Raw genomic sequence first — 26,207 nt, forward strand, 5'->3', positions numbered from 1 at the left:
TCAAGCAATTCTCCTGCCTCAGCCTCCTTAGTAGCTGGGACTACTGGCACGCACCACCATGCCCTAATTTTTTTGTATTTTTAGTAGATACAAGGTTTCACCATGTTAGCCAGGATGGTCTCCATCTCCTGACCTTCTGATCTGCCCACCTCAGCCTCCCGAAGTGCTGGGATTATAGGCATGAGCCACCATGCCCAGCCCTTAAAATAACTTTTAAAAATGGAAGGCAGTGGGTTAAATAAAAGCCAATAATATGAGGGATTTGGGCTTTAAGAAAGGCTAGAAGTACTGTCTCAGTACTGATGGAGCCAGAGTCTCAGTATTGATGGGCTACTGGGTAGAATGACTTGCTCTCTTGGAAATATCTCCTCTCTACTACTTTCTTGATAAACTATGAAAATTAGTGGATTCCATAGCCTATCAAACTAAAAATCAATTATCTTCCAGGATCTAGGCTATTGGTCCAACTAAAAACAAGCAGTGGGTTCCCAGCTCAAAAGGCTAAGAGAGAGAAAAGTCAGAGAGATTGTGGTACAATGGTGCATGGTGGGGTACTGGGTAAAGGGAGTGAAAGCTGAATGTCAACCACTCTAACTTATATTATGACCTTAAAAGAAAAAAGTTGTTGATATATAATCCAGCAGCTTAGAGTAGCAGGAAGCCTAGAGTGTAATTAGGAGACCTAGATTCTTGTCTCAATTCTGTTGCTACTTTCAAGGCACTAATCCTCCAGGATTTTGTTTCCTTCTCTGTGAAACAAAATTTAAACGATCTGTAAGTTCCTTTTCCCAGCCCTAAGAACCTATAATTTGGTCTTTCCTCCCTAAACAGAGGCTGAAAGCTTTGAAAAATGTCTTCCAAGCTGTAGATCAGGGTATCAGGGTACAAAGATTAAGAGAGCAATATCTGAACCAGCCGGATCAGCATCACCTAGGAACTTCTTAGAAATACAAATTCGCAGGCTTCATTCCGGATCTGCTGACTCAGAAACTCTAGGGGATGGGGCCCATGCCATCATCTGTGTTTTTGACAAGCTCAAGCAGTTTCAAGTTTGAGAAGCACTGGCTAAGATGTAGACTTGAAGTTGGGCAGAACTTGGTTTGAACCGCAGCCCCATCACTTACTAGCTTGAGTAACATACAAGTGGTATAACCTCTCTCAACCTCAGTGCCCCCATTTTTAAAAAATTAGTATAATAATACATACCTCAAAGGGAGATTATGAGGGCATACTGAAGTAACACATGTTCGGTACTAAGTACATAGCATGCAGAAGTGTTCTGTTGATGGGAGCTACTATTAATTATATTTATGTGTGTTTATTCTTAGGGTTTGATCATTAAGGACTGATTTCAATATGATTTCTGTAACGATAACATAACAACAGCAGCTGCACTGTGTTCTTCACTTGGCTTCCTATGCTTGGGGCTCCTTTTTCTCTTGTGTTCTACTGGCCATACACCTCTCATGTTCTCATGCCCCACTGTCGGCCTCCCCTTCCCTTGGTCTTCATCTTACCTTTAACCCTGCATTCTTCTACTTGATGCACCACCCCTGTGTCATTCTCCTTTTCTGCTGGCCACTTATAGATGTATAAACTTGTGTGAGAAGAACCCGCATCCAGCACAATCCCATACTGAAAGCAAAACAGACCAAAAACTTATCAGTATCACATCACTCATCTCCATATTAGGCTTGCAAGAGAAAGGACTGGAATTTTCAAAAACGTGAGGAGAAAGTATTTGAGAGGAACATTGAGGAGATGGCACTGGAGTCACTCCGATCACAAAATCTACCAGGATACCAACCCTGCTAGAATGGGGCTCTTCATGCTGGTTGCATGTTAGAAATATTCAGACCTCATGCAGAACAGGGCCCAAGAAGCAGTATTGTTTAGAAGCTTCTTAGGTGATTCTAATGTGCAGCCAAGATTCAGAACCACATGCTGAAGTAGCTGAGACACTGTGGAAGGAACAGAAAGCCATTAATCTATGGTTCCCAAATTTGTCTACACATTGGAATCATACGGGAATCACCTGGAAAGCTTCAATGGCTACTGATGCTTGTGTCCTAGACCCACATATTGTGATTTAATTGATCTGGTATGTGTCCTGGGCTTGGAAATTTTTATAAGGTCCCACATGATTCTAATGTGCAGGTAAGTTTGGGAACCACTGAGTTACTCCATTGAGTGCCAGTAAGACATAATAAATATCTTCATCTAATTTTAGTTCAATAAATGCAGAGTTTGTTTTAAGGAGAGGTGTAAAAAACAGTAAATGCACTCACTTTTAAATTATGAATATAACTGTAAAATTGTATTTAATATATTTTAAAATATATGTACTTAAACTTCATGTTTTTGGCTTTACGATAGGGGGAGATGAAAAGAAGAAAAAAAGGAGGAAAGAAAGTAGGCAGAGGAGAAGGATAGATGACAGCAGGAGAAAGAACTAGATGATCAGAAGAGAAAGAACAAGTCACCATGTCATATTTCACAAGTGCACTAAATGTACCAGACAGGTATTGTATGAAGCAACCTGTATGAATTATCCAACTAAACTCTAAGAACAGTGCTATAGAGCAAGTACTATTTTTACCCCTTCTATATAGGTGAGAAACTAAAGTACGAAGAGGTTCAGCAATTTCCTCAAGATACACAGCTGATAGGTGACAGAGCCTGGACTTGAATCAAAGTCAGACTCAAGATTTTATATCTAGAAACACAGAAGCAAGGGCTGGGAAATAATTTTCAAATTGGTGCCCCCTTTTAAGGACATGAAATGAGGGGCAGCTACAGTAAAGTGTGCAAATATTAGGCATACACCTCAATAAATTTTTGTATATGTGCACATCCATATAACCACCACCCAGATCAAGATACAAAACACATTCTACCCCTCACAAGGCTTCCCGGTGCCCCTCTCAGTCAATTACCGCTGTCTTAACTTCTCCCACCATGTATGAGTTCTGCCTGTTTTTGAACTGCAATGCATGAACTCACATAGTATGCCTCCTTTATGTCTAACTTCGTTCACTTTACATTATGTAAGATGAACTCAAACTGTGTGTATCAGTAGATCATCTTTTTCCATCACTGCAGAGTATTTCATTATATGGATGTACTATATTTTTATCCATTCAACTGTTGATGGACATTTGGGTTATTTCCAGTTTGGGGCTACTGGAAATACAGCCGCCAGAAACATTCATGTGCATTTCATTTTGTTGAAATAAGTTCTCATTTCTTTGGGGGTATTTACCCAGGAGTAAACTGCTCAATGCTCATTTTGATCAGCTGATAGTCATCTCTGGTTATATCCCTGAGCTTACTCAGGATTAAAAAATGCCATGATTGAGTAATGACATCTGACATGAACTTGGGAGAAGAGCATGATGGTACATGTGCTTTTTAATCTTCCTTAGAGAAGAAACATAGAGGGAAGTAAATGGGGAAGCAAAAGGAAGAGAAGCAGGAGAAGATTCTGAAATGTGAGCCAATGACTCTTGTCACATGGCTGCTTATTTAAGCTGCGGACCTCAAAATGTGGTCTGCCACTTTAAAAATGCTTAATTTAGCTGTGTGTGTGTGTGTGTGTGTGTGTGTGTGTGTGTGTGTGTGTGTGGTGTGTATATGTGAATCTCCCTACATATATAAGCTAGGTTGCATGAACAGAAGCAGTGGTCTGGAAAGAGGAACAGTAGAAATGACCTTGTTTGGTTCATGGAGACACCAATGTGGGGGGCCCTGTGAAGACCTGAAAATGTAGGTGGCAACAGGTATATATACCACCTGCTATGAATCTAAGAGACTCCAGGGAGAAAAGAGACAAGAAATAGGATTTAAGAGACCTCCCTGGACCACTAGGAAAAGCTAAAAGTAGAGCCTATTGAGTGTCAAACCCTATTCCATTTCACTAGACCAGGGAGTATCACCATGCAGAACTTGTGAGGACCCTTGACCTGCCATAACCTCCACAGTGTTCTCTTCCTAGTTACACACAGTGGGGATTCCCTCCAGCAATTAGCATTATGCCTTTAGAAAGAAAAGGGCCTGTAGGCTTTGGGCATAGCAAGGAAGGAAGCTGGACAGACTCCTCTACAGCTAGGCCTGCAGTGAAAGGAATCCAAGAAATGGCTTAGGTGGTGGCCACTGTGGGCAGAGAGGAACACTGACTGAGGTCTGGGGCCACTGGACCCGTGAGAAACCTCCCAGAGTGGAGAAAAAGGCCCAGGAATTACATGGCAGAAAATTCTGTTGTTCCCTAACAGGGCCCCTGATTGCTTCCTGCCAGAAAATGTTCCAACCACAGCAGCATATGACAAACACTGGCAAGGTATAAGCAGCAAGCAGTCTTTATCTGGGATCAGGACATTTTATTCTAACATTGTTGATATGAAAGTCATTCTTCCCATAGAACCAAAGAACCAGGCTTGCTTTTGTCAGCTTGTTTTCTCTAAGGCCTTACACAGTGAGGTAGTTGAGAAACAAAAGCTTTTACTACATTTTATTTGATAAGTGTTTGAGAAGGGGGTAAAGCATATTTTAATGCAGAAATTGAGGACATTTCATCTTGTGTACACAGTACACTAGCATGCTAACCTGTGCAACTGTGCTAAACATTTTGTCTTCTAAAATGGCTTGCAGAATAAAAAACTGGCATTGTTTGCTGCTTGAGAGACAGATAAAGCTTGACTGAAAGTTCAATTTGAGCGTTTGGGGAGTTTGCCTTTCTTTGTTACAATGTCCATCAGAGCCCAGGTAGCCACAACGTTTTGTTCTCTTTCCACCACACTAGCATTTTCCAATGCATGTTCCAGACAGTACGAGGCCTACAAAGGCTTCAGTAAATAAAGCTTCCCAGAAGTTTGGAGAATGTTCATGTTCTCTCTGCCTCCTGGGCTCACAAGCCCATTAGCTAGTGAATGTCTGAAAGTCTAGCAGTGGAGAAACCCAACATTTCTGTGTAGCTCATATTTAAATATTTCCAAAAGTCCCTATGAGTATATCCTTTAAAGAAAACAGCAAGATTTGGGTGATAAGGAAGAGATCTGACACTCCCTCGGGATTATTTCAATATTATTTTTTATTTTAAGAGTACTAAAAGTTTCTTAAATATCATTCATAAAATGAAGTAAAAAAAAGATGTTTTAGATTCTACCAATTAGATATCACTTTTATTTTTATTTATTTCCTTCCAAGTCTTTTTTGAATGCATAGTATTGCCCAAAGAAATTGTAGAATTAGAAAAAAAAACTATTCTAAAATTCATATAGAACCAAAAAAGAGCCCAAATAGCCAAGCCTAAGCAAAAAGAATAAAGCCAGAGGCATCACATAACCTAACTTTAAACCACAAAGCTATGATAACTAAAACAGCATGATATTAGTACAGAAATAGATACATAGATCAATGGAACAGAATAGAGACCCTGAAATAAAGCCACACACTTAAAACCAACTGATCTTTGACAAAGCTGACAAAAATAAACAATGGGAAAAGGACTCCCTGTTTTAAAAACAGTGGTGGGAAAATTGGCTAACCATATACAGAAGTATGAAACTAGACCCCTACGTCTCACCATATACAAAAATTAACTCAAGGTGGAATAAACACATAAGTGTAAAACCCTCAAACTATAAAAGTCATAAAAGAAAACCTAGGAAATACCCTTCCAGATATTGGCCTCAGTAAAGAATTTATGACTAAGTCCTCAAAAGCAAATGCAGTGAAAACAAAAATTGACAATTGGGACCTAATTAAACTAAAGAGCTTCTGCACAGCAAAAGAAACCAGTGACAGAGTAAACACACAACCTACAGAATGGGAGAAAATATTTTCCAACTGTGTATCCAACAAAGAACTAATATTCAGAATCTATAAGGAACTCAAACAACAAGAAAAAAATAAATAACCCCATTAAAAAGTGGGCCAAAGACATAAATAAACACTTCTCAAGAGAAGACATACAAGTGACCAACACACTTTTGAAAAAATGCTCATCATCACTGGTCATCAGAGAGATGAATGTTAAAACCACAATGAGATACCATTTTATACCAGTCAGAATGGCTATTAAGAAGTTAGAAAATAACAGATGCTGGCAAGATTGTGCGTACAAGGGAATGCTTACACACTGTCGGTGGGAATGCAAATGTATTCAGCCCTGTGAAAAGAAGGTTAGAGATTTCTCAAAGAACTAAAAATAGAATTGCCATTTGACCCAGCAATTCCATTACTAGGTATATACCCAAAGGAAAACAAATTATTCTACCAAAAAGACACCTGCACTTGTAAATTTATCGCGGCACTATTCATAATAGCAAAGACATGGAATCAACTCAGGAGTCCATCAATGATGAATTGTATAAAGAAAACGTGGTACATATGCACCATGGAATACTATACAGCTATAAAAACGAATGAAATCATGTCCTTTGCAGCAACGTGAATGCAGCTGGAGGCCATTACCCTAAGCAAATTAACACAGGAACAGAAAACCAAATACTGCATATTCTTGTAAGTGGAAGCTACACGTTGGGTACACATGAACACAAAGACGGGAACAATAAACATTGGGGATTCCGAAAGAGGGGAGGTAGGGAGGAGGTCAAAGGTTGAAAAACTACCTATCAGGTTCTATGTTCACTACTTGGGTGACAGGATCATTAGGAGCCCAAACCTCAGCATCATGCAATATACCCATGAAACAAACCTATGCATGTACCCCATGAGTCTAAAAATAATTTAAATTTTTAAATTTTTTAAAAGTTGTATATTATTTTTATACAGTTGTAATTTTACTGTGCATACAATTTTGTTCTAAGCTGGCTTTTGATTATGCACATAATGCATGATCAACCTAGCTCATGAAGATCGGTTATAACTGATGAACAGAAGTGGTGGTCCAGAAAGAGGAACAGTAGAAGTGACCTTGCTTGGTTCATGGAAACACCAATGCAGAGGCCTTGGTGAAGACCTGGAAATGTAGGCGCAACAGACCCTAAGCTCACTGAGACTGGAGGCCACATAGAAGTAGGGCGGATCTCTCCTTAGGATGGAAACAATTCTACCTACACAAATGTCATATAGTTCCAGGCTTCTGGGTAAGTCTCTTTAGAAGCAGAAACAAAGAGAAACTAGAGCATCAGTCAGCCTGCTTCCTGGCTCCACAGAAGTAGAATATTTCACCCTCTTCTCATTCAGAAAACACCTCTGGTGGAACTGGCCTGCTTGCAGTTGCCCATAGGTCTCATGGCTTCTGCTCCAGGGCCTTTACCCAGAAAGCCCTTCACTTGACATCTCAGCCTTCTCTGACCTCCTGAGTTTAGATCCTACCCTCCTGATCAGAATGCCTGTATTTTCCCTCTAGAGACAATACTGGTCACATGGTGTAATTACATATTTATGCAGCTATTTGATTAATATCTATCTTTCTTATTAGCTTGTAAGCTACATGAGGGCAGGTCTACTTTGTTTACCACAATATATACAGCATCCACGATGGTATATCCTACTATACATTAGGCACAAAGAAAGAATTCAACAGATAATTATTGAATCAAATAGATAAATGAGGGAGTTGGAACTGGATGGTTCCTAAATCCCTTCCAGCCCTAAAAGAGGTTAATTTTCATTGTCTAATATAAAGTAGTACCATTGGAGTTGTCCTACACCTTCCCCAAAAAGCCCATAAGACAGATGCTGTGGTTTGACTGTTTTCCCCTCCAAAACTCATGCGTTGAAAACTTTATCACCAATGCATCAGCATCAGGAAGTGAGCCCTAGTGGCAGGTATTTAGGTATTCAAGCGCTCTGCCCTCTTAAATGGATTAATGCCACAGTTAAATGGGGTTTGAGGAGTGAGTTTGCTATCTCCTACTCTTTTGCCATGTGAGGAACAGCATTCCTCCCTCCAGAGGATGCAGAGTTCAAGGCATCATCTTGGAAGCAGAGACCAGGCCCTTACCAGACACCAAGCCTGCCAGCACCTTGATCTTGGGCTTCTTGGCCTCCAGAACTGTGAGAAAATTAATTTCTGTTCTTTATATTGATAAATTACCAAGTTTGTCGCATTCTGTTACAGCCACACAAAACAGACTAAGACATCTGGTAACACAGACAAGTGTGATCATTAACTTCTCATGGTCCCTTCAGACACAGTGTGTCTTCAAAAACTTTCTTAAAAGTTCCTGTAGCTTTAATGGTAACTTCAGCAGCCTCATCAGTCTGTCTCAGTGAGCTGGGGTTTATATACAAAGCTTATAATTTTGAGTAAGGCTCCAGTACTCTATAAACAAACGAGACAGCAGAGATGCTAGCAGGGCCTGTAAACATTTAGAGACCATTTTCTTCCTTTCCTTTTTATTTAATTAGAGTTACTAGATCTTTAATACAAACCACAGTTCTGTTATTGTTTTATTTTTAAATTGCTGTTAAACATACATAACATAAAAGTTACCATGTAACCATTTTTAAGTGCAGTTTTGTGGTATTAAGGATATTCACATTGTTGTGCAACCACCATCTATCTGCAGATGTTTTTTAAAACACACATTAAAATCCAATAGAGTAAAAATAATACAAATATTTTCCAAGAGTATTTGAGGTTGGAAATCAGAGCAGATCTTTCCAAAGTCTCCATAAAAAGATAAAATCACAAATGCTTTATCTAAGAACAGCACTTTTATAAAGCAGATGCATGAAGAAAGGTCATTACCCTTTAACAGAAGTTGGAAATCCTGCAGAGTACTGGTTCGGTGACCATGACACACTAATAGCTAAGGGCCTTCCACAGGACATCTCTTTATTAAAGCAGGTAGTCTCCATTGAGGACCTCTGATGTGCTCATCACTCTGACAATTAAGTCACTTGTATTATTCCATTTAATTCTCACAACCATCTTCTAAGTAGGTACTATTACTATCTTGCTTTTACATAGAAGGGGAGGCATAGAGAGAATTTTTTTTGCCCAAAGTCTCAACTAGGAAAGTAGCCTATCTGGAATTAAAATCAAAGTGGTCTGGTCCCCAGGCCTGCATTCACAGAACAGGCAGTGTTTAATGAAGGGTAGTTGTTTGGTATTGGGTCAGTCTGGTGCTTGTGTGACAGAGACTCAGTGTGTGCCAAAATGTGGAACGTTTGTGCTAAAAGGAATATCTGACAATCACTAACTGCCACTGTTCAGTGATGAGTAGACAAGGAAGTGGGGAACCAAGCAGACATCAAAGCTACCTCCCCACCTAGGTCCGCCAGAACAAAGGTACTTTCCCGGGGGAAGCCTTGGGTACAGCTAATGGCTCTTCAGTTCATTAAGGCTATGTTTTGTTTTGTTTTGTTTTGTTTTGTTTTTTTAAGTTCTCATTGTGTCTCACAGGCAGTGGTTCATAGACTTCAGTGGCATGAGAATGCCCCAGGATGCCTGCTAACACATGTAGCTTCCAAGGCCCTGCACTCTGGAGGTTCAAACTGAGAAGTCTCTGAGGGTAAGAGTGGGGAACTAGGATCTCTAGAGAACCCTGAGACAGAGGTCTGCTTCCCACACTGACACTGCCTGGCTACCAGGCTGGTCCTGGGCTCTTCATATACAAGGAGGGAGCAGTTTTATCTGTTCAAGGTGCTTACTCTATTCAGTCAGCAAAATTCTCTGGAGCAACTATCCAAATCAGTTGTGCTGGCTGTAATTTAACATTTATTTTATGATTATTTGATTAATGATTATCTCCCTCATTAGACTATAAGTTCAACAAGGGTATAATAACTTTGCCCATCTTGCTCACTAATATATGGCAGGGCCTACAATAGAGTTGATGTTCAATGACTATTTATTAAATGGATAAATGGAGTCAATGAATAAATAAAATGCACACAAAGACAAATGAAATCCATTCCCTGTCCTCAATGTGCTTATAACCTTTTAGGTAGCTGGGCAAGTAAACATATCAGAACAATAAAGAATTCTTGCTGTGTTGTGCCACATGTGGCCCAGGCATGAGGCCACCACCTCCCCAGCAGGGCTGAATCCAAACTAGGTCAGGCAGGAAGATGACAAGACTGAATCATCAGCATGGGTGGGCTGACCTGAAATGGGCTACACAAGGACAAGTCAGATGGGGAACAGTGGGAATAAAATAATGATAACTGTCAATTTGTCACTAAGGCAGGTAAGCTGCAAAAATGATAAGACATGAGTTATTAATCACTGAGGGTCTGCAGTGGGCAGGCCTTCTGCTCTGCACTCACATTTGCATGTACTTTATCCCACTGAATTCTCACAGTAATCTTACAAGAGAAGAATCATCAGCTCCATCATACAAGTGGAGAAACTAAGGCTTAGAGGTGACCCTAAGAGCAGAGCGAAGATTCAAATCCAAGGCAGTGTGAGTCCATGGCCCATGTTGTGTTGTACTCTAGGCAGGCAGAATAATGATCCCTGCAAGAGGACAGGGATAACAAATTAAAGAGGAAGTGAGTACAGGACAGCTGAAAATCTTTCCATGTATGAAGTTGCACCAAGAGAGGCTTGTGGCCATCACCCTCTTTAAACAGAGGCATTCGGAGTTTTCTCTCAGCATTTACTGTCCCAAGGTACCTGTTCCATCTTAATCTTAAAAGGTCCTCAAAGGAATTTTGTCACAAAGATCTGGTCAACCCAAGTGTCTTTCACATTATCCCCTCCCTTCACCCCACAGACAATGCCTTAATTCTGGCCTCACCTGCCTTGGACCAGGAGCATGCTAACTGGTCTCTCCTCCTCTAATCTGCTCTGCAGCCAAAAGGAATCTTGGGAACACAAATCTGGGCATCACTTCCCTGTATGAAACCCTTCAAAGCAGTGGTCTTCGATAAAATCTACTCATTAGAATCACATGGAAGATTTTAAAACATATCAGTCCCTGGGCTTTTTTTGATTCATTTTGTTTTGTTTTTTGAGACAGAGTCTCGCTCTGTCACCCAGGCTGGAGTGCAGTGGTGTGATCTCGGCTCACTGCAACCTCTGCCTCCCGGGTTCAAGCGATTCTCATGCCTCAGCCTCCTGAGTAGCTGGGATTACAGGCACCTGACAACACGCCCGGCTAATTTTTGTATTTTTACTAAAGACATGGGTTTCACCATATTGGCCAGGCTGGTCTCGAACTCCTGACCTCAAGTGATCTGCCCGCCTCAGCCTCCCAAAGTGCTGGGATTACAGGCATGGGCCACCGCGCCCAGTGATCTACAATATTTTGGATCATTTTTATTTAACTTTAACCTCCAAAGATGATTTAATTGACCTGAGATGGGGCCCGGCCATATTTTTGAAAAGCTCCTCAGGTGCTTCTAATATGGATCCAAGCTTGAACGCCACTGCAGTTTAATGGATGAGATGCCCACTTTTAAGCCAGAAATACTAAGTTCAGACTTGGACCTCCTCTTCCACCACTCCTTCCTGCCCCCATATTCAACAATCTAACCATACTGAGCTGCTGATTCCACAGGGATTGCATATGATTTCAAGCTGTCACTCTTCAACACATGATATAATCTTTGCCTGGAACATGTCCTATCCCACTTTCTGGAAAACTCCTTACCATTTGTCATAGTCCATTTTCTGTTGCTATCACTGAATACTTGATACTACGTAATTTATTTTAAAAATAAATGTATTTCTTACAGTTCTGGAAGTTATGAAGTCCAAGGTCAAGAGGCAACATCTCATGAGGGCCTTCTTGCTGGTGGGGACTCTGCAGAGTCCCGAGGTGGCACAGGGCATCACATGGCAAAGGGGGCATACTGAGAGCCAAACTAGCTTTTAATACAGACCTACCCTAATGCTAACTAACCCACCCTTGTGATAACTCAATCCATTTATCCATGAATGAATTAATCCATTCATAAGGTCAGAGCCCTCATGATCCACCACCTCTTAAAGGCCCTGCCTCTTAATACTATTATACTGGGGATTAAGTTTCAACATGAGTTTTGGAGAGATCAAACATTCAAGCCATAGTACTTAAGACTCAGCTCCAAGGCTACCTTCTCTGTGAAGTCTCCATGTAATCAGGCTCAACTAGCAGCTTCTTTCTCTGGGCTTCCATAGCACTGTCTCTGTATGAATATATCTCTATTGTATTGAAATTATGTGTACAAAGAACCCTCACCTCCACAAAAAGCAGGAGGCGCAATGATACTTCAGATACTTCTTGTGGCCATTTTACATCTTGGCCAACTTTTTACTCTAGCCCCAGCAGTATCTCCTTATCTCTCTATTTTTGCCCAGGAGCTTCTCTCCCGCTGCCTAGGTTGTCACCTGTGGTACCCACATGGCCCCTCTGACACACGTGCAAACCTGGAAGTGACAGGGACTTAACACCGGATGGGAGCAACCCGTGACCAACAGGTGATGAGAACCAGGGGATAAATCCCCAGGGCAGACAATTCTAAAGTTCACTCTCCACAGCTCTTCAGAGGGTCCCTGGGAGGATCAAGCCTCAGTTGCCCAACATGGTAATTTGCTCCTCTCTTTCCTTTCTTCCTTGTTTCCTTGGAATCACTTCCCAAAATAAACATCCTGCATGCAATTTCTGTTAATAGGATGTGTTGTTTGGAAAAACTCATTAAGACAAATGAAAAGAACATTAGTCTTTGGATCAGAAAACTGAATTCCAGTTTTAGCTCCCCCTCTGCCTTGGGTGAGAGAACATCTAAGGCTTTGATTTTGTTATCTATAAAATGGGGATGGCCATTACTGGGTATATAGCCAAAGGATTATAAATCATGCTGCTATAAAGACACATGCACACGTATGTTTATTGCGGCACTATTCACAATAGCAAAGACTTGGAACCAACCCAAATGTCCATCAACGATAGACTGGATTAAGAAAATGTGGCACATATACAACATGGAATACCATGCAGTCATAAAATAGATGAGTTCATGTCCTTTGTAGGGACATGGATAAAGCCGGAAACCATCATTCTGAGCAAACTATCACAAGGACAGAAAACCAAACACCGCATGTTCTCACTCATAGGTGGCAACTGAACAATGAGAACACTTGGACGCAGGGTGGGGAACACCACACACAGGGACCTGTGGTGGGGTCGGGAGAGGAGGGAGGGATAGCATTAGGAGATATACCTAATGTAAATGACGAGTTAATGGGTGCAGCACACCAACATGGCACATGTATACATATGCAACAAACCTGCACATTGTGCACATGTACCCTATAACCTAAAATATAATTTAAAAATAAATAAATAAATAATGAAACGGGGATGGCGGTGCACCGTGGCTCACGCCTGTAATCCCAGCACTTCGGGAGGCCGAGGCGGGCGGATCAACTGAGGTCGAGAATTCAAGACCAACCTGACCAACATGGAGAAATCCCGTCTCTACTAAAAATACAAAAATTAGCCGAGCATAGTAGCACACGCCTATAATCCTAGCTACTCGGGAGGCTGAGGCAGGAGAATCGCTTGAACCCAGGAGGCAGAGATTGTGGTGAGCCAAGATCGCACCACTGAGCTCCAGCCTGGGCAACAAGAGCAAAACTCCGTCTCAAAAAAAAAAACAAAAAAACAAAAGGGAGATAACCTTCCATTCTTCACAGCATTCATGGGAAGAAAAAATGGAAATGCATGTGGAAATGATTTATAAATGCAAAGCACTAAATAATATTATCATTATGTTTTAGGAGGAATTCCTTCCCTATTCACCCTTGAAATCAGTGGTCCCCAACCTTTTTGGCACCGGGGACCAGTTTCTCGGAGGACAATTTTTCCACTGACCCAGAGGTGGAGAGAAGGGGGCAGTGGTTTCGGGATGATTCAAGTGCATTACACTTATTGTGCACTTTATTTCTATTTCATTTATACATTGTAACATATAATGCAATAATTATACAACTCACCATAATGTAGAACCAATAGGAGCCCTGAGCTTGTTTTCCTGCAACTAGACAGTCCCATATGGGGGTGATGGGAGACAGTGACAGATCATCCGGCATTAGATTCTCACAAGGAGCACGCAATCCCGATCCTACATACATGCAGTTCACAATAGGGTTTGCGGTCCTATGAGAATCTAATGCTGCCACTGATCTGACAGGAGATGGAGCTCAGACAGTACAGTGGACGATGGGGAGCAACTGTAAATACAGATGAAGCTTTGCTTGCTCACCTGCTGCTTACCTCCTGCTGTACTGGTCCATGGCCTGGGGGTTGGGGACCCCTACTTTAAATGATAGAGATTCTCAGGACTTGGACCTTGACTCTCTTCTCATTTTATAACCCCTTCCTAGATGACCTCGTCCATTTCTAAGACTTCAGTCAATCAATGCCATCAGAGACATACCTTTAATCTAGGCCTGTGCTATCTAACCAGGGTAACAAATAGCTGGCAATTGAGCACTTGAAATGTGACTAGTTGGAATTGAGATACGCCATAAGTTAAAATTTGAAGATAGTATGAAAAAAGAATGTAACATATCTCATTAACAATTTTTTGTTTTGCCTGGGCATGGTGGTGACTCACGCCTGTCATCCCAACACTCTGGGAGGCCAAGGTGGGCGGATCAAGAGGTCAAGAGATCGAGACCATCCTGGCCAACATGGTGAAACCCCTGTCTCTACTAAATACAAAAATTAGCTGGGTGTGGTGGCATGCGCCTGTAGTCCCAGCTACTCAGGAGGCTGAGGCAGGAGAATTGCTGGAACCTGGGAGGCGGAAGTTGTAGTGAGCCGAGATCGCACAATTGCACTTCAGCCTGGGCTACAGAGTGAAACTTCTCTGTCTCACAAAACAAACAAACAAAAAACAATTTTTTTTTTTTGAGACAGAGTCTTGCTGTGTCACACCAGGCTGGAGTGCAATTCCTCAGATATTATTTTAATATCATTTTTTCAGGGAAGACTTGCCTGATCCCAAAACTTTCATTTGGTGGCAATTTATCACAATTACAATTAATAATTTGTGTTATTAAATACGTTTGCGTCCCCAGATGGTAAGCTCAGTCACATCTATATACCAGCTTTCCTTATTGTGTAGCCCAGTGCCTAACACAGACAATGAATATTTTTTATTTTACTTTTTTTGAGACAGAGTCTTATTCTGTCAGCCAGGCTGGGGTGTAATAAATAATTGTCGATGCATAAATTTATAAAAAATGAATGAAGAACTGCTGAATGAGGAATGGTCATAAAGTCATGTCATTGTGTGTTCTTAAAACACATGTATTGGCCAGGCGCGGTGGCTCATGCCTGTAATCCCAGCACTTTGGGAGGCTGAGGTGGGTGGATCACATGGTCAGGAGATCAAGACCATGATGATCACATGGTCAGGAGATCAAGACATGGTGAAACCGTCTCTACTAAAAATACAAAAAAATTAGCCGAGCATGGTAGCAGGCGTCTGTAGTCCCAGTACTCAGGAGGCTGAGGCAGGAGAATGGCGTGAACCCGGGAGGCGGAGCTTGCAGTGAACTGAGATTGCACCACTGCACTCGAGCCTGGGCGACTCCGTCTCAAAAAAAAAAAAAAAAAAAAAACCCAAACAAAAAACAAACAAACAAACAAAACATGTATCAGTACAAATATCCAAATCAGTGTTATCTTTTAAATGGTCATTTTTGGAAGTAAATATATTTATTTCAATAAACTACTCAAACCAGTTTAGTAGCCCATGATATTTGAGATGATCCTGGTACTAGTGTACAAACCATGCAAGAAAAAAAGTTTTTTTGTTTCTTATTCTAGATTTTATAAAATGTTTTATCATACACCTTATTCATTAAAGTTGGTTTTGAATGACTTCAGAGTTATGATTCAAGAGTATGCTTTAAAGTGGCAATGCCTAGTAGAACTTTCCACAGCAATGGAAATATTCTATATCTGTGTTGTCCAATACAGTAGCCACCAGCCATGTGTCATGTGTGGCTATTGAGCACTTGAAATGTGGCTAGTGCAACAAAGGGACAGAATTTTTTATTTTATTTAATTTTAATTGACTTAAGTGTAAAGAGCTGAATGTGGCTAGTGGCTATCAAATTGGACAGCACATCTGGTTTAAAGCCATCACCAGAATACAAGTTTCTGAAATATTTTGCCCCCAATATATGCCAGGAATCTTACTAAAATTATATAACCTCAACAAATGACTAGTTTGCATATATAAAACTATCTTTATATAAAATAAATCAGTGATATTATTAAAAAGATTCACTTCAGATGCCAATGACTGCTCTTCAATACTCCTCCCTTTTATTTAAAGAACGCCAAAGACCTTGTTCCATTTGGCCAGGCCCATATAACAATGCAGAAGCACAACAGACTTGAAGGAGACCACTGTGAATGAGGGAAGGTCGTCCATGACCACACATATTCTTGGGAACATAACTCAAGTTTGTCATGGATTTTGCCTGCTAGGCATCTCCCTCGCCAATGATGCAATACTGAACATGTAAAAAGGTCAAATTAAGAAGGCAATCATGTATTTCTGGAACTGGTAAACAAACAATGGAAACAAGATGTCATGAGACTTCAACTGTGAGTGAAGTTTTGCCAAGCAAACATCACTCAATATTAAAAGGCAAGCGACCCTTAACAATGAGATAGTATCAGCTTTCTGTCTTGACAAAGGGACTGCTGTACACAGCACCACTGGGTTGAACTTGACAAAAAGATGCCAGTGTGACACCCACGCCTCTGCTATACAGTGATTTGGGTGGATGTCAAAAGTTTCAGAGGCCTGGCATATGCAACCATCCTTCCAGGCTCCCAGTTCAACATCTTCAAATACAAGAGAATATACTTCTACACGTGTATTCCCAGGCCTCCATGGTCAAGTTAACTTTTGGATATATTACTGCCCACATATACATACATGCTTATTAGTATATTGGTATCATCTGGGCCCTTATATATTTGTTTATTATAATTTCAGTGTAAGTTTAAAATGGTATATCTATAATATAAATTTTTATTTACCACATGCTTTTTAATTAACAGATTAAAAAATATAATGACCATATTACAAAGTACTTGTGAGATATTCATGTCTGAAATTTTACTTTGATGAACTGGAAAGAAAACAGAAATACATTAAAGTTAATGATCCTAATGATCTGTAATGATAGTAACTAGTTGTTTAAATGTAGAAATGTCACAAGAGGCCGGGTGCGGTGGCTCAAGCCTATAATCCCAGTACTTTGGGAGGCCAAGACGGGCGAATCACGAGGTCAGGAGATAGAGACCATCCTGGCTAACACAGTGAAACCCTGTCTCTACTAAAAAATATAAAAAACTAGCTGGGCGAGGTGGCGGGCGCCTGTAGTCCCAGCTACTCGGGAGGCTGAGGCAGGAGAATGGCTTGAACCCGTGAGGTGGAGCTTGCAGTGAGCTGAGATCCGGCCACTGCACTCCAGCCTGGGTGACAGAGCAAGACTCCGTCTCAAAAAAAAAAAGAAATGTCACAAGAAATCTGCCTATCCATGAATTCATTTCAAATGACTATACTTGATACACATGTTTTCTGATTTGCTTTTATTGATTTTGTTGATTCTTTACTATATCTGGAGATAAGATACATGTCTTCTCCACAATCTCTGACTTCCACAGTACTTTATACAGAGCAGTATAATAAACGTATTGTTTTGGTGATAGTGATAATAATGAAGTAAAAAGAACAGAGTGCAGTATTGTGATTCACCCATGATGAAGAAGTGGAAATATACTAGAATATAGAATCTTGGCATAGTATTACCCAGATCTGGATGAGCTGAATAAAGCATTAATCTCTGCCAGAGTATCAATTTAATGAGTTTGCTAAACAATCATAAAGGCAGTTATCTTCCCACCACTAATTGATTCAAGGCATTTACTCTTCTAGAATGAGCATCTATTTCCATTTTACTCCCCTAATCCAGTGGAAATTGACTTGTTCCTGGGCTGTTAGAACCTCAACTCCTCCCCTATGCTCTACATACCTTAACCCTCTTCCCGCTGTCCCACCCAGATCCCCTCTTACATACACACAAACACACACACATATTTGACTTACCTTAATGTTTTCTGGCAATGTTTTGTTCTGAGTCAGTCCCACAGCAAGCAAAGCTATCACAGCTATGATAGAGGAGAAGCCAAGGATGGCTAGGATATTCTTGGAACAAAATGTCTTCACGTTAGACTCTAAAACCAAAAGCAGAAAAAAAAAAATACCAACAAGAAATCAAAAACTCTGATTTTCCTCCCCTTTCTGTCTGGTCTTATAATAGCTACCTGGAGATAACAGAGACAGATTAAAAGCCAATCTTTTTTATCAATGAGGCACTTACAAAGTAATTGGGAAATAATTCAAGAGCAAAAGGATTTGTTTGTACTTTGACAAAGGCCAAGACTGAGTTAGTGGCTGTGGCAAGGACAAAACTAGGTCAGTGATCAGATATGGAATGAGGAGTGAGAAGAGCCCCAAACTGGCTGTTTAACAGGTAATACAGATCTATCAAGGTACAAGTAACAAATAACAAAAAACAAGGATAGCCCTCCTCATTTTTGAAATCTACCACAAAATGTTTAAGATGTTAAAAAGTATTAATAATGTATCATCAAACAACAAATCCCGCTATTCCATGACAGTTCCTGACTTGACATACATACCCTTTTCTATTTAAACCACCCTTATATAGTAAGTGATTAGTAATGGCCTAGAGGCTGAGGAGTCTTGAACATTTTGGATCATAATTCATGTTATCTTATTTATTTTGTCTTTAGTCTCATTCTGTCATGGGACATTAAAAAGGCTCCAATAGTAGAGTTATATAAAGGCAAAAGTGGCTGGGCGTCATGGCTCACATGTGTAGTCCCAGCACTTTGGGAGGCCAAGGCAGGTGGATCTCAAGGCCAGCAGCTCGAGACCAGCCAGGTCAATATGGTGAAACCTCATCTCTATCAAAAATACAAAAATTAGCCAGGCGTGGTGGTGGGCGCCTGTAATCCCAGCTACTCAGGAGGCTGAGGCAGGAGAATCACTTGAACCCAGGAGGTGGAGGTTGCGGTGCGCCGAGATCGTGCCACTGCACTCCAGCCTGGGTGACAGAACAAGACTCTGTCTGAAAAAAATTAAAAACCAAAAACGGGTGCCGTGGCTTACGCCCGTAATCCCACCACTCTGGAAGGCCAAGGTGGGTGGATCACGAGGTCAAGAGATCAAGACTATCCTGGCCAACATGGTGAAATCCCGTCTCTACTAAAAATCCAAAAATTAGATGGGCGTGGTGGCGTGCACCTGCAGTCCCAGCTACTCAGGAGGCTGAGGCAGGAGAATCACTCGAACCCAGGAGGCGGAGGTTGCTGTGAGCCAAGATCGCACCACTGTGCTCCAGCGTGGCAACAGAGCGAACTCCCTCTCAAAAAAAAAAAAGGCAAAAGCTACTTTGGTCAGATGTAAATAGATTGCATAGAGGAAGCAAACAGGAAATGAAATGGTTGCACCATTCCCTCTATTTTGACAACTCAACCTCCTCCTCTCTCAACTCCCCAAACTATCCCCAAACATTTTCCTTATGCTTTGGGAAGAAAGGACAAGATAACATAATTTAAAAGCATATGGAAATGAGATGGGTTCTCTAGAATAGTTTATACTTCTCTAAGGACAGAGGGTGGGATCAAAAAGCTAAAAGAGGAGCCCAGGTCTCCTCTTTCTCTTTCCCCCGTTGTCAGTGGAAGCTGGCTGGGCACTGAAATGGGAGCTCCCCCTGAAGCTCTGGAGCAGAAGCTTGAACTTAATTCAATTCTAAGCCTGGATTAAGGTATGAGTCTCCAATCCACCTCAATCCCCAGAATCTTGAGGCAGTCTTTACCCAGCAGACCAAACAATGCAAAATTTAGGAGAAAAAGTTTTAGCAACATCATTATCTATTGCTTCCAAACAAGGAAGAGCAGATGAAATATACAGCACTTCTCCACTTCTCCCTTCCCAAAAGAACCTCCATTTTGTTCAGATGCTTGCTTTTCCCCCAAGCTCAGGGATGGACTTGTCTGTGTAATTTCATTCCCTCACCAGTGATTGGTCTAACAATGGGTATGCCACCTAATTATGGTCCATGTGACCCTGGAGGAAGTCTTCTGGGGCAAGTCTAGGGAAAAAAGAAAACATTCTCTCTTCATCCTTAAATATTGTCCTGCCTGGAAGGGATGACATCCAATGATGGCAGAGCAGAGAGATGTAGAGAATGTGAGTCCTTGATGGCATTTTAAGCTGCTAAATCAACAAATGCTGAGTCCATCCTTCCACAAGACTTAATGCTTTGACCCAATTAGAGTCAGGATTTTAATTACGTGAAGCTAAAACATCCTGATAAAACTGGTATGGGAGAGATGTCCTCTTTGATGCCAGTGTTCTGGAATCTGGAAAAGAACCCTCTAAGGGCACCCCATTTTGGTTCCCATGTTGTGATGTTGACAAACACAGCCCTAACTAGCATGTCCTTTGGATAAATAATTATAAATATAACAACAAACAAATTGTAGCAATGTTTCTACCATAATAAAATTTTGAATGTTTTACTCCCTCAAGCTATTCAACAAGGTCTATCTATTAACTTCTTTTGTTTTTGTAAACATGACAATCTTGCTATCTCATTTTCCTTCCATGGCCATTTCAGGCACTATTCTTAGCATCCCAGTTACTACAATAAAAAAAGAAAAACTGATAAGGCCTCTGCTCTTTGGAATTTACATTCTAGTTAGGGAGAAAGATAAACCAGAAAAGAAGCACGTAAATAGGTCATATCAGGTCATGATATGTGTTAAGAAGAAATTCAAACCAAGGAATGTGATAGAATGACTTGCAGTAGAATTGGGAATGAAGGGAAAGGTATCAGATTGAGGGTCAAAAAAGCCTCTCTCAGAAGATGACATTTGAGCTGAGACCTAGAGCGTGACATCTGAGGAGAAAACACCAGCCTGGAGAGGGAGTAAGAATATAAGAGGAAGAAGGAACAGAAACTGCAAGAGCCCAGAAGTGGGAACCAACTTGATGTGACTATAATTATTTCTTCCTTTTCCTAACGAGAATATTTACTAACTTCTTCTTGTCACTGAGGAGTTGGATATACACTTTTCCACATTTTCCCAGCTTTTGCAATGATATCCAGGTTACCAGAATATATGGAAGCCTTTCATCCTAAAAAGACTTTTAGGTCAGAGAGAAAATTTAGGAATTTTCCATAAGTGATTTTTCAAATGCTTTTATTACCAAAAAAACCCACAATGGTTAAGTTTGTTTTTCATGTAACTGACTACGTTATCAAGAGAGCAGTAATTAAAATGCTGTCTTCCATGGACTATATGAAAGCCAGTTTTCAAAAGCCCTGATCACATCCAGGAAGCAGGAGACTCATCTCAGAAGTGGTGCCAGAGAAGAGGTGCTAGAGGTGGGGTGCAGGTTGACATATCTTGGATGTGCTCATAAAAATAGAATTACTTAGGTAAATGCCCCTTCTTCTTGGACCCCTAGAGTGCTTTCAGACCCCATGACTGCCACAGTCAAGCTCTGTTATGGAAAATTCACATTGATTGTCTTCCCCCTGAAAAGCCCTTAATTTGCCTTGTGTATAACAGAAATGTGGTTTCTGTCATACAATGTGAAATGGTATTTTGAAACAGAATTTCAACAAACGACTTTACCAAAAATATCCAATGGCAAAGTGTTATCATTGTTTTCCCTTTGAATTGGCTTACTGTACTGGAGAATTTAAGACTGCCACTTCCTTTGCATTTTTTTCTTTTCATGTGATGAGACAAGGGAGAGGGATTTTCTGCTTAAAGTGAGAGAGCAAGGTAATATTAACTTCAACTTGTCACCTGACAGAGACAAAACTGAAGGAAACCCAAGCTTTGAAAAAACACAGGCTGATTTCAAGCCAATTAGCTGTGTCAGAGGAAAAATACCTTCAAGATTTTTATACGAATCAAAGGAAGCAAAGGTTCTTTTGATTCTTATAGAAACAGCCATCATGATGTCCAGTTACAATCATACTAAGGTGAAAATCAGAATTATTTAATTTCAGCAGGGTGCGGTGGCTCACACCTGTAATCCCAGCACTTTGGGAGGCAAAAGTGGGTGGATCTCTTGAGTCCAGGAGTTTGAGACTGGGGGGTAACATGGTGAAAATCTGTCTCTACAAAAAAAAAATACAAAAATTAGCCAGGCATGGTGGCAAGTGCCTGTAGGCCTGTAGTCCCAGCTATTTGGGAGGCTGAGGTGGGAGGATCACTTGAGCCTAGGACACCGAAGTTGTAGTGAGCCAAGATCACACCACTGCACTCTAGCCTGAGCAACAGAGTGAGACCCTGTCTCCAAAACAAACAAACGAATAATTTAATTTTGTCCATAGTCAAAATTCTGTTGTACAGAGAAATCCCAGCATTGCTACTCTGTGATAACAAAAATATAACATTTTAAAATGTTACTTCATTAATAAATAGATTTAGGGTGTTGACAGATGTGGTGGATTTCAGGCAAAAACAAGTTTTGCTTTGCAGATCCAATGTGACTGACTAGATTCAAATTGTTTCCAATTTGTTATGGGTCACATCTGGACTGAACTTTTCTTGTCATATAGAGAACAAAACAGCAAATGTGGACAAGCATTGGTGAGCAAACATCCAAGGAATGTTGTGGTCCTTCCTGTGTTTACATAGCCTAATGATGGAACAATCACTGTAGCTCAGAAGACTGGTCCTAATCTGGCCTTGTCATTCCTCCAACTCCCAGAGTCAAAGTCTCTACACCACCCCTGCTACCTTCCTTCTTCTCCTTCAGGGAGCTCTTCTTGAGGATACATATGTAGGTTGTTCTCACACTTAGGGGCTTGAAGATCTTATCTCAGTTATTTCATCCCAAGCCCCTTAGACCCACCTTCTTCCACAATGATATCCACATCCCCTGATTCCAGTCACCCTTACCTCATATCTGATCTTCTACAATGGCCCTTTCTGGTGACTCCCACACTTCCTAATTCTCTTCCCTATCAGAATCCCTCCTTCATGTGGCTATAGAAATCTTCCACAATTGACGTTCCTAAGACTCTACCTTATCAAGAACCTATGGCCTGCTGTGTGCCAGATGAAAGCCACACTAATCTACCTAGACCTCCAAGCCCTTCAGAAATTTCAGCCCTTCTCATTTTACCATTCCAACCAACAGATCTGTTTGGCTCCAAGATGAGAATTCCTGACATTATGACTACTAGAATGTAAGCTCCCTAGGGCAGGGACTTTTTTCTGGCTTGTTCATTGGTATATCCCATGTTGTATGAATGGATGAACGGATGGATGGATGGATGGATGGATGGATGGATGGATGGATGGATGAATGAATGAATTTTGGATTCTCTGAATTTTTTTCAGTATGGGACTTCCTTCATTTGTAATTCCATTCCCCTCATTCTCCAAGTCTTTTTGTCTCCTTCAAAATCAAGCTCAGTTGGAAGATATGTTCCCCCAGCACTCTACAAAGCTCAGTTATGTCAGTAGTCCTCTCTTCATGTGCTACCTCTAGATATAGTTTGAACCATTTCAGTTTGGGACTTCTATAGTTGTTGGAGAGGGGACTATGCCTCATTCATTTTTTCAATTGGTCACTCAATAATTACTTATTGAATACATTATTACTATGAACTAGATATGCCCTAGGCTCTGAGCTACAGCAATAACCCAAAGTGAGAAATGTCCCTGTCCTCATGGTGCTTATATTCTACTTTGGAGAAAAATACAATAAGCAAGATAAACAAGTAAAATTTACAGTGTATTACATAATTTTAAGTGCTGAGGAGGAAGAAAAAGCAAGGAAAGTAAAAAGGAAGGATGTGGTGATTAGGACTGGCCTGAGAAGGTGATTTCTATTGCAGGGAGAAAGCCTGCATACCTCTGAGGCAAGAGCTTTACAGAAACTGGAACTGTACACGGAAAGGCCCTGAGGGGAGAGTAGTAGGAACTGGTCAAAGGAACAATGGGGTGCCCTGCTCATAAGGCCTTGAGGGCACTAGTGAGGGCTTTGCCTTATTCTGAGTGATGTGACTTACTTCTAATGTCATTCGTATAATCCACTCTCAGCAACTTAGGGGTGAACAAGGAACCATTGGGGACTGTTGAAGTCAATGGAGAGTGAGGGTATGGCCTTTTAGGGTGGCACATCCCTGCCTCTTGTGGTAATGACGTGCTGAGGCTACCCAAATGAGATCAGGCCACACAGCCAAGTGTGGACAGAGCCTGGCTCCATCAGAGCAGAGCTTGTGCCAAAACCAGGTCTGGGCAGACACATCCAGGAGGAGTAAACATAATCACATGAGACAGCTTTCTCAATACCTTCTAGAATTCTTCATGGCTCAGAACTGGAGAGTCTTTTCTGAGGGACCGTCATCAGGAACGGTCACCGAGCCAACGATCATCAGGATCCATCAGCAGAGAGTCAAACTCTACAGACTTCTGGGGGATGGTTCAAGTTAGAGCAGAGTTCAGACAAGCTTACCTTTGCTTAGTCTCTGTAAGCCTCCATTTCCTCACATGCAGAATGGGAATCACAACAGTATCTGCTTCATAGCGTTGCTATGTAAGCTTCAATGAGCTAACAACACATAATAGCCTACACTAAAGAGTTCTTACTGTATTCCAGATTCTACTCTTAGCACTTTAAATGCAGCCATTAATTTAGCCTTCTCTACAGTCCTATAAGGTGCATGTAATACTATCGTCTTCTCTATAAAATCTGTATCAGTTTTTTAGGACTGCCACAACAAGTTACCATGAACTTGCTGGCTTCAAACAGAAATTTATTCTTTCATAATTCTAGAGGCCTGAAGTCCAAAAGTTAAGGTATCAGCAGGGGCATGCTTCCTTTGAAGGTTCTGGAAGAGATGTCGTTCTTGTCTTTTTCAGCTTCTTAGCATTCCTCTGCTTGTGGCTGCATCACTCCAATCTCCACCTCTGTCTTCACATGGCCTTTTCCCCTGTTGTTCTATCTGTCAAGTTTTCTTCTCCTTTCTCTTATAAGGACACCAGTCATCAGATTCAGGGCCCACCCTAAATTCAAGATGATTTCATCTCAAGATCCTTAGCTTAATTACATCTCCGAACACCCTACTATATTTCAAATAAAGTCACACGGTCACTATTATAATTATCGTTAGTTTACAGATGAGGAAACTGAGTCACAGAGAGATTAAGTAATTTCCCAAAGTTACACTGATGTAAATGTTGCACTGTTACAAGTAGTTAGACAGACATGGCAGGAAAGGGCTCTTCTCCCCCACCCACCAGAAATGTCAGGTGATGGTTTGACAATGATCACATTGCTTCTCCAAAAATGGTAATTTGGTAGCTGGAGCCAGGGACAGAAAATCTCCTGCTGATCCACAGCTGTAACATTAAAGTGCTCATTGAATTCAGGCACCAGGGAGAAGCAACTTCCTGGGCATGCACATTAAGAGACAAATGGAGGAAGATGACTTGTCAGAAGCACTCCACCGGAAAAGGAAAGAAAGCCTCAGATGAGCATGCACACAACTTCCTAAACACACTGTATGCTCAATTCACAAAGGTAAGGAGGGCACTGCGTGTGCAGGCAGCCCACCCTAAGGGAAGAATCATGGGAAAAGGGCTCAAGATGGCAGCCTATAAAGTCCTAGGATCACAGTTGAACACGGTGTTTGTTCTCCAAGTTGCCCACTTGGATCTCTTCTAAGGGTTCTTTCCTTTCTTTCCTGTTCTAAAGCCTTTTCAATAAACTTCCAGTCCTGCTCTGAAACTTGACTCAGTCTCTTTTTCTACTTTATGCCCCTCAAATTCTTTCTTCTGAGGAGGCAAGAATTGAGGTCACTGCAGACCTGTATGGATATGCTTGCCCAGATAGCTGCCACCAGTAACAGGGCCAGGAATTAAACACAGACATTCTGGCTTCAAGGTCCAGGCTTTCAACCACCACCCTACCCTACAGTACATGACTGAGGCTCATACAGTGCCTGGGCTGTGCTACCAGTACTGCTATGTGGTAGCCAATCTCATTATCCAGAAATAAAAAGTGACCAACATTGAGGATTTGACTGGAAGGGTTGTCTGGACTATTCTCACTGAGCACACCAATGTCCTACCTTTTGAAATCATGAATCTGATCCCTGACAGTCAGAAGCTTACAGTTAAGTGACAAAAGGCTGAGAGACTGTGATT

General features: G+C 41.2%; 1 protein-coding gene across 7 annotated transcripts in view; it reads right to left on the reverse strand.

The window, feature by feature from the left end:
* The window catches only part of ENTPD1 (ectonucleoside triphosphate diphosphohydrolase 1), a 174,846-nt gene that overhangs the window by 25,452 nt on the left and 123,187 nt on the right, over window positions 1–26,207 (reverse strand). For all 7 annotated transcript variants that reach the window (XM_023206248.2, XM_026446542.1, XM_026446543.1 and 4 more), the window contains 2 exons: window positions 18,043–18,170; window positions 1,518–1,635 (listed from right to left, as the gene is read on the reverse strand). In XM_023206248.2, the coding sequence (XP_023062016.1) occupies window positions 1,518–1,635; window positions 18,043–18,170 (246 nt within the window). The remainder of the gene's footprint in view (window positions 1–1,517; window positions 1,636–18,042; window positions 18,171–26,207) is intronic.

Source organism: Piliocolobus tephrosceles, chromosome 9 (genome assembly GCF_002776525.5).
Source record: "Piliocolobus tephrosceles isolate RC106 chromosome 9, ASM277652v3, whole genome shotgun sequence".
Classification (NCBI taxonomy): Eukaryota; Metazoa; Chordata; class Mammalia; order Primates; family Cercopithecidae; genus Piliocolobus; species Piliocolobus tephrosceles.